This window comes from Hordeum vulgare, chromosome 7H (genome assembly GCF_904849725.1).
Source record: "Hordeum vulgare subsp. vulgare chromosome 7H, MorexV3_pseudomolecules_assembly, whole genome shotgun sequence".
NCBI classification, from domain to species: domain Eukaryota; kingdom Viridiplantae; phylum Streptophyta; class Magnoliopsida; order Poales; family Poaceae; genus Hordeum; species Hordeum vulgare.
This window is the reverse complement of record NC_058524.1, coordinates 160,626,462-160,635,656: the sequence shown is the minus strand read 5'-3', so window position 1 is coordinate 160,635,656 and position 9,195 is coordinate 160,626,462. Positions and strand designations below refer to the sequence as shown.

Sequence of the window (9,195 nt, the reverse complement as noted above, 5' to 3'; positions counted from 1 at the left end):
AATTATAAAAGGTTATTGCAAAAACCTACCTTATGGTATGACTAGAGGCTTGCAAGCTCGTCTCCCTACCGTGTCTCACTAAGCCGGCTTATTCAAAATAACTTGATGTCATACTATGGTGTTACCTTTTCTGAGAAAACCAGAACTATTCTATCATATACCTGCATCATCCTGCATTGCATCATGCATCATACATACATATCACGTCGGTCTTCAAACCGGGTCAAAGCACAAACTTCTCAAGGAGAAAATAAATCTTTGATAGCCAATATGGCTGGATTTTTTTATCATGGTTTATCATAACCAGTGTCAAGTGATTGGGGTTTTGAAGCCATCTTGGAAGAATTGATTATTTTTCAAAGAGCTGCCCTATCACATATAATGTCGGGTTTTCTAATTGACCGGCTCTTGGATTTCCTCAACTTGTGCTCTGTAGTAAACTACAACACTTATGGATTTCTCAAACATATATTTGCAGGGTTACATTGCAAGCACGGTCAAGGATTTCTTGCATCACAAAGGCATCATAAGTTCACATAGTGGATTTGATTTTATTCTACAATGGAAGGAATAGTCCCGAGTTGCTGCAGGCACACAACCCGACACTTAGGGGATACATTATTCAAATTGAGATTACATCAAAGTATGGAAGTCCCATGTCGCTGCAAGCATGCACCATGACACTTGGGGGCTAATGCAAACTGCTCTCTCAAAGCATCACATCATCAACAGTCCTAACTATCTCAAGGAGATAAACCGGTCGTGCGGGGTTACATATCGCTCTTTATTCAAGTATGGATTCAAGAATGAACCGGCTCATCATTTTTATAATGACCGGTCCTTGGGGGCTACACATTGCTGCTCAAGTTTACCTAAATAGATCTACAAAGTCCCAGCTCATTATTACATAATGACCTGGCCCTTGGGGGCTACATCATATGATGTTCTATTTTCAAAGGAGAAAAACGTGTAAGTCTTGAGTCGCCGCAAGCAATCGACCCGGCACTGGGGGGCTACACTACTCAGATCAAAATTTCTAAAGTCCCAGGTTGCTGCACGGAAGACAATCCGACACTTGGGGGCTACAACATTCAGTTGTTTCACAGATCATGAGGTCCAAATTGAAGACCCGACCCATCACACGCTAGTGAGCCGGCCCTTGGGGCTACACCAGTTGAATCTTTATGAATATAGTATTATAAACTAAATTATCCACAAAACTATATTATTTTTGATGTATTAAAAAAGTGGTTCACACCTCTTTTTAAAAAACCGAGAAACACAATAAAGCACTTGTCTTAGCGGTGGCCTATTACAACTAAACCTGAGAATGGTTATTGAAAAACTGGGCGAAACGGTTCGGTTCTTACTTCCGATTTAATTGGTTCACGTGTTATTGGGTTGAGACTTTTTTAGTTTGATTTTGGTTTGGGTATATGAATAAACCAGTTTAAGTATAATTGGTTATGGGTTTAAACAACTTGGTTATTAGCGGCTATAAACTATGAGTTCAAACCAGTCTATGGGCATTGGTTATATGCAATAACGAACGACACGCCGACAACGAGTATCTTTGATCCGCGTGCATGCGATGCACTATGTAGTTTCATATTATGGGATACATCACATGCAAATCGGAATTGTTTGATTGTGTTTTAGCTAAGCAATTGGCTTTAAGACACTTGTGAATGAGCTTTACAGCCGTGAGCATTGTCTTGCCTTTGTTGTGTGCTGATTGTATCTTAAGGATAACTTTCTTCCCAAACTGTTGTAGATGCACTTATGCCTTTTCTATCTCATTTGCTTTATAACATGTCAATTTTTGCAATCATATGTGCATTGAAGCAATCCGGTAGTTATGTATTGGGTTTAAATCCATAGTTATGTATTGGGTTTAAATTGGTTTGGATGATAAAAATAGTGGATTCAGTTTTGGTTGGGCTGAAAATGACATTAACGAGTATGGTTCAAATGTGATTTTGAAAGATACATGTACATATATGATTCAAGTATGAAATCATTTTCAGATTTAGTTACAACATTGTATGCTTTGATTCCCAAACACGTCATTGTTTTCACAATACTTAAGAAAACTGTTGTTTCATAAACTACAATATTTATGGTCATCAGTATAAAAAACCTTAGTATTGAAATACCGAGGTTCTAAAAATACATTGCTTATAAACAGAGCCTAAGTTCTTTTCACATAGGACATAGGAGAGAAGATATATGCCAATACAAGTCTTTTTTTTTTTTTGTGTGCGAGATTTTCAGGGGAGTTTTTCTTCTTCGATCGAAACGGCCAGGAAACGAAAATCCTATGCAGCAGCAGCCCAGCCAACATCGCCAAAAATATCTCGACCCCCCTTTGCCCACTTTTTCCGTGCCCTCGTCCCCGTATTTCCCCCTCCCCGGATCCACCCATCCCGTTCGCCAGCTCCGCCCTCGCTGCTTCCCCGTGCGCCACCGTCAGGTACCCTTCCTCCGCAGTTCTAGAACCTTCTCGACGCTTCCATCCGTTCCTGCTCCTTCTATTCGCGTCCCTAGCTCTACCAGCAGCGCGGGGCTGCAGCCTAGCGTCTGGATTTCGTTCCCCCGCGGCTGCTTGCTCTAGATCTCCGAGTTCCTTAGGCGCTTTTCTGTAGATCTACGGGGTTTTTCGTCGTAGGTACTACGTGGTCATGGGGGCTGTAGTGCCTGCTCTGTTATCGATGTGTGAACTGTGAAGTGTTTCATGGTTGCAGAGCGCTTCCCAATTTTAGGCGCGTAAGGAAGGAATTGTTCGTCTGGTTAGAGGCAAGATCGGTTGTATTTTAGGGTTTCTTAGTAACCTTTTGCAGTATTTTGCTCCCAGTGAGTGGCTGCTTGCGCTTCTATATTTAGAAATCACTGTTCTAGTTTGGCTTTACTGCGTTAGTTACTTAACGTAGTCAATTATTGTTTATCTGAGGGGATTTAATGTTAACTACTGTAGATGTAATTGTTCCAGATTGTGAGGGAATGGATGGATTTTGCATGATCTTGCTCTAGGAAATGACTAGTTTTCTGCAGTTAGCATTACAACTTTCAGATGTTTTTGTCCAGATAAATGATTTATCTCAATATAGCAATGGATGCATTTTGTGCATTGTCGTGATCAATTAAATGTTTTTGTTTGCAGGGTATAGCTCACACATGTTCTAGATCGTTTGTCAGAGTTTGTGCTTCAGATGGCTGGGGCGCTGCACAGTTCTTGTTGTCCGGCTCTGTTATTGTTGGCTGTGCTGTTAGTCACTTTGTCTCCTGGCAATGCATTCTACTTGCCTGGCAGCTACATGCACACATACTCACAAGGTGAGGATATATGGGCAAAGGTTAATTCACTCACGTCCATTGAGACCGAGATGCCGTTCAGCTACTACAGTCTGCCATACTGTCTTCCACCTGGCGGCATCAAGAAGAGCGCCGAGAACCTGGGCGAGCTTCTCATGGGTGACCAGATCGACAACTCACCCTACCGGTTCCGTGTGAATGTCAATGAGTCCCTCTTCCTCTGCACCACAAAAGGGCTTAATGAGAATGATGCAAAGCTTCTCAAGCAGCGAGCCCGTGATCTTTATCAGGTGAACATGATGCTGGACAATCTGCCTGTCATGCGTTTCGCTGAGCAGAATGGTATCACAGTACAGTGGACTGGCTTTCCTGTTGGTTACACTCCTGCTGGTAGTGCTGATGATTATATCATCAACCATTTAAAATTTAAGGTCTTGGTCCATGAGTACGAAGGAACAAATGTAGAAATCATTGGTACTGGAGAAGAAGGATCTGCTGTCATTTCCGAGATGGACAAGAAGGGGATGTCTGGGTATCAGATTGTTGGTTTTGAGGTTGTGCCTTGCAGTGTGAAGCGTGACCCCGAGGATTTCTCTAAGCTTAACATGCATGACAACATTGAACCTGTGAGCTGCCCGGTGGAGCTTCGAATGTCCCAAGTGATCAGGCAACAGGAGAGGATCACGTTTACCTATGATGTAGAGTTTGTGAAGAGTGACATCAGGTGGCCATCTAGGTGGGATGCTTATCTGAAGATGGAGGCTGGTGCCAAGGTCCACTGGTTCTCTATAATGAACTCCCTCATGGTCATCTTGTTCTTGGCAGGAATTGTCTTTATTATATTCCTGAGAACTGTCAGGAGGGATCTCACCACATATGAAGAGCTCGACAAGGAAGCGCAAGCACAGATGAATGAGGAGCTATCTGGGTGGAAGCTTGTTGTTGGAGATGTGTTCAGAGAGCCAACTTGCCCGAAGCTGTTATGCATCATGATTGGTGATGGAGTTCAAATTCTGGGCATGTCAATTGTAACGATTGTTTTTTCCACGCTTGGGTTCATGTCTCCAGCTTCAAGAGGAATGCTTCTAACTGGAATGATTATTCTCTATCTATTCCTTGGTATTGTAGCTGGGTATGTCAGTGTTCGGCTATGGAGGACTATTAAAGGAACGTCTGAAGGATGGAGATCACTGTCATGGTTAACTGCTTGCTTTTTCCCTGGTGTCATGTTTACGGTCCTTACTATCTTAAACTTCGTGTTGTGGGGAAGCAGGAGCACTGGAGCTTTACCTATATCATTATTTTTCACCCTTCTGGCTCTGTGGTTCTGTATCTCTGTGCCGTTAACACTTGTCGGTGGCTTCCTTGGTACAAGAGCAGATCAAATTGAATTCCCTGTTCGCACCAACCAGATTCCTAGAGAGATCCCTGCACGGAAATATCCATCATGGCTTCTGGTCCTTGGAGCAGGCACGCTGCCATTTGGAACCCTGTTTATTGAGCTGTTCTTCATTCTGTCGAGCATCTGGCTTGGAAGGTTTTACTATGTGTTTGGCTTCCTGCTGATTGTCCTGCTGATGCTTGTCATTGTTTGCGCCGAGGTATCTGTTGTCCTTACATACATGAATCTCTGTGTTGAGGACTGGAGGTGGTGGTGGAAGGCTTTTTTTGCTTCGGGCTCAGTTGCTCTCTACGTGTTCCTCTACTCCATCAACTACTTGGTCTTTGATCTCAGAAGCCTGAGCGGGCCTGTCTCTGCAATGCTCTACATCGGCTACTCATTCCTCATGGCATTCGCGATCATGCTCGCCACTGGAACCATCGGCTTCTTGACCTCAATATCCTTTGTGCACTACCTCTTCGCGTCTGTGAAGATCGATTGATGGATGGTTGCTATATCAACGGCCTTCTGTATCTGTATTGCTAAAAGTATGTGCATGAGTTTCACCCATGAGATGCGCAGTTTAATGAGGTGATTTTGATCAACTACAGTTGTTTTTAGTAGAGGTTGATGCCGTTTTTCCGTAGTAAATGTAGCTTGGTTGTTCAACTGGAGATGTTCTCTTAGTAGATTCTGGTCAACTGCTACACTTATTCAGATAGATACTGCAAACCATATCTACGAAGTGTTAAGGACCAATGACGATGAAATTCTAATCTGTGAGTGGCAAGGCATGATAGCCACCTATTTTGTAAAAGATCTTAATGTGTGAAAACGACATTATTTGCTATATTTGTTTCTTTACCTAATTTCAAAACCATTGGAAGAACGCTTTCTGTTTTCCTTCCAATCAAAAGCCAGATATTTTTTGCCATATTCCTTAGAAAAAATTCTTTCTGTTTCTTCTACAGAATGTCACTTTGTTCTTTAGCCAAATGGCAGGGTCCTGCCATATTCCTTTTACAAAAATAGGATTCGAACAGCCATCTGTATCCTTCTCTGTATTGACACGTTGTCTTGCTTAATTTGAAAATGAACAAAACTAGTACTACTACATATTGGCACACTTCACCAGCCCACGAAGCCATTTCTTGGCATGGTAACATGCAAAAGTACAGAGTTTCATGTAGGCCGTTGAATACGAATTTCAGATGTAAATAAACACAGCTCTGCAGAAGCTGTTCTTTTATTACAAGCGCTGCTCTGGTGACCATCTGGTGGTAAGAACAACAGAATACGTAGGTGGAAAACAGATAGTACTAGTAGCAGTACATCGATCTTAGTTCCGGCGAGACAGCAGAGTTGGCCGGGACGCTCACGCCGTCGAGCGCTTCACGTTCTTGGCCCAGATTATGTGCCCGTACGGCATGAGGTGGCAGACCGGCGTGCCGCCAGGCTTGGTGCCGAGGAGCTTGAACGAGACGTGCTCCGGGTTCCACAGGGACGTGTCGGTGTGGCACACGGCGGCGATGGTGACCGCGTCGCCGCCGCGCGCGCCTTCCATCTCCACCATGTACGCCCTTGACGGGCCGGTGGTGTGGCACCGGTACACGGTGTACGGGTAGGCCTCGTCGTGGCACCCCACGAAGACAGGGCCGCCCTCCACCGGCCGCACGGCGCGGACCGTGTACGTCTGCAGCGGGGCGCCGGCGCGGGGCAACGTCGACGTCACCGGCCTGATGTCGCGGGTCCCCAGCACCCCCATGGCGCGCTCCACCAGGGCCTCCAGCGAAGTCGCGCAGAACTTGGACTCCCCGGCGATGGTCGGCGACTCGCAGGCGCGCAGCGTCGCTTCCATGCTGGCCACCGTGGCGGAGTCCGACGCGATGCCGAATGCCGAGAGAACGCGGGGCAGCGCGGCCGTCGAGAACGGGACCGAATCGGCGATCTCGCGCGGCAGGAAACCGAGAGCAGCGGGCGCCGCCGGCGGGAAGTTGAATGGGAGCCTCTTGCCGACGCGCACCGCCTCCTCGTGGAAGAACACCGTCGTCGTCTCCGCCTTGCCGCCCCTAGCCGTGGACGCCCCGCTTCCAGCGAGGCTGCTGCTCGGCTCCTTGTATTCAGCGGCGGCGGCGCCACGGAGTTTGTCGGCGGCGCTGTAGTAGTCGTCGTAATCTAAGTCCCGCGCCCCGGAAGTGGCGCCGGTGCGTTTGCTCGGTTCATCATCGGACTCGGAGCGGCTGTAATCACGGTAGTCGAAGGGGGGCCTGTCCTCGGCGTCTCTCACGACGAAGCCGGTGGCGTCTGTTTGCAGTTCAACACCCACGCGTGCATGCATTTTTGTGTTTGGTGATCAAACAAACTCGAGACTTGAGAGAATACAGTTAATGGAAGGCGACGAGGAACGTGCATACAAAACGGACCTGCTGCGGGTTGTTTGAGGAGACGGAGGACGGCGTCGGGCAATGGCGAGTGCGGCAGCACGGCGCGCCAGAACACCTCCGCCGTTGCCGGCGCCGCGTGGCCCAGCTGCTCGCCAGCCTGAACCTGAGACGAAACAGGCCGTTAGTACCAGTTTGTAATCGATTGATCTCTCTCATGCAAAATGTACTAGCTAGGTGCAGTCTGCCAGAACAAAGAAGATGCAGGCGTTGCTCGGTGGCTTCTTCGGCCATTACCGCGACCACGGTGGCGGCGAGCAGGGCGACGAGGAAGCGCGCCATGGTTGTGCGCTAGGTGAGAGGTCGAGAGCTTGTAGTACTTGGGAGTGAGAATGCGATCAGGTGAGGTACTTATAGGCGTCGTCGGCTCGGCTCGACGGGAAATGGACTGCCTATTCTGCGCACTCTCCATCTCACACGTTGAACAGAAGGCGTTTCATTGACGGCGACGCCAAACAGAAAAGTTGTCGATGTGAGCTGTGCGATCGCATGGTACGTCCGGCACCGGAGAATATAATCCCGGGCGTGACATCCGGCGATCCGCGCGCGAATGGCGTGTTGTGTGGCTCGGCAGCGGCAGGTTCGCCGTTCGTGTGCGGTGCTGTGCTCGCCGTCCACGCAACTGCCGTTGTTGGGTGCTGCCGGACGCAGGGAGGCGCGTCGGGAGCTTTGCTAGACTTAGTGCATGTTCGGAATCTCTCGAGGTCTCATAAAACCGCTCCGCGCGAGGAGCTCAGTTTGTGCAACTCCTTGCAATTGTGTTGCCGCTACCTGCGTGGATTTATCTGTTTTTTTGTCCGTTTAAATCGGTCCGGCCGATACGAACATCCGCTTTCACGTTTGGATCGACGCATGCCCCTAACGCTGGCCCATCGTAATTTGACGACGCACGGAAAAAATATGCAACCATTTTAAAAAATGAAAACAAACATTAATTAAACATTAAAGCCGATTACGATAGCCGACGAGAATCCATGCGTCCCATTACATTAATTAAACATAAAAAATATAAAATACAATGCGGGAGGGTCACGTATGGGTACGACAGCGGGATGTGGTGCTCCCAGTGCCACTGTGCTTGATGCATCGGGACGCTGATACGATGACGAGCTGACGGGAAGATGCCGACGGGGGGAGCGTGCGGGGATGGACGACGGGGGACTTACCCTTGTTTTGGGCGGAGAAGCCGGCCATGGATGCTGGCTAGGATTTGGTCACCGATGAAGGAGCAGAGAGGCGCAATTGCCGTTGTTGGATGCTGCCGGATGCAGGGAGGCGCGTCGGGAGCTTTGCTAGACTTAGTGCATGTTCGGAATCTCTCCAGTCTCATAAAACCGCTCCACGCGAGGAGCTCATAGCATCTTCAACAGCCGCGTTAAACTAGCGCTGCGCTGCAAAATAGCCCGTTTTGGCACCCGCGCAACACGGCGCGCGCGGCATATGCAGTTCAGCGCGCTGGCCGAAACGCAAAAACGGCGCTCGCTCCCCACTTCCACCCCCATCCGGCCGCGCCGTCACCGCCGCTCACGCCCCCCGGCGACCGTTCAGGCGCTTCCCCGGCCTATCCCCGCGCCGCCGTCGCCGCCCGCGCCCTCCGGCGACCATCCAGGCGCTTCCCCGGCTATCTCCGCTGCCGTCGCCGACCGCGTCCCCCGACATCCGTTCAAGCGCTTCCTCGGCCTCCCCGTGCTGTCGCGCTGCCGCACTTCCGCCCCACCCCCTCCTAGTCCCGCCGGCCCTCGTGCGCCTCCGTCGTCCGAGGAACAACGCCCAAGCGCTCGCTGCCGCAGAGCGCCCGCAAGGTGTTCGACAAAACGCCTACAAGGTATGTATTGCTCAAACTTATGAATTTGGTGCATGTTTTGAATTGTAGTTTTTATAGTATAGTATTGAACATTGTAGATGAGTTCGTCGTATGATTCTTCCGAAGAAGAATTTGATATGGAAGAGGAGGAGGATCTTGCACTGATCCTAGCTATGCATATCAATAAAAAAACGAAGCACGATGGTTCGGTTATGGATCGGGAGAAAATTAGGAGAGATAGGATTGATGCCCATAAC

General features: G+C 48.6%; 2 protein-coding genes across 2 annotated transcripts; one reads left to right on the top strand and one right to left on the bottom strand.

The window, feature by feature from the left end:
* The first annotated feature begins 2,343 nt into the window (after positions 1-2,343).
* LOC123412849 (transmembrane 9 superfamily member 12-like) lies at positions 2,344-5,543 on the top strand. The gene is made up of 2 exons (XM_045105794.1): positions 2,344-2,473; positions 3,161-5,543. Exon 2 carries the CDS (start codon positions 3,210-3,212, stop codon positions 5,193-5,195), a length of 1,986 nt encoding a protein of 661 aa, XP_044961729.1. The 5' UTR covers positions 2,344-2,473; positions 3,161-3,209; the 3' UTR covers positions 5,196-5,543.
* A 364-nt stretch (positions 5,544-5,907) lies between these two features.
* On the bottom strand, positions 5,908-7,457 carry LOC123412850 (protein RAFTIN 1A). The gene is made up of 3 exons (XM_045105795.1): positions 7,372-7,457; positions 7,117-7,240; positions 5,908-6,997 (listed from the first exon to the last, which is right to left on the bottom strand). Exons 1-3 carry the CDS (start codon positions 7,414-7,416, stop codon positions 6,069-6,071), a joined length of 1,098 nt encoding a protein of 365 aa, XP_044961730.1. The 5' UTR covers positions 7,417-7,457; the 3' UTR covers positions 5,908-6,068.
* Between the last annotated feature and the right edge of the window lie 1,738 nt (positions 7,458-9,195).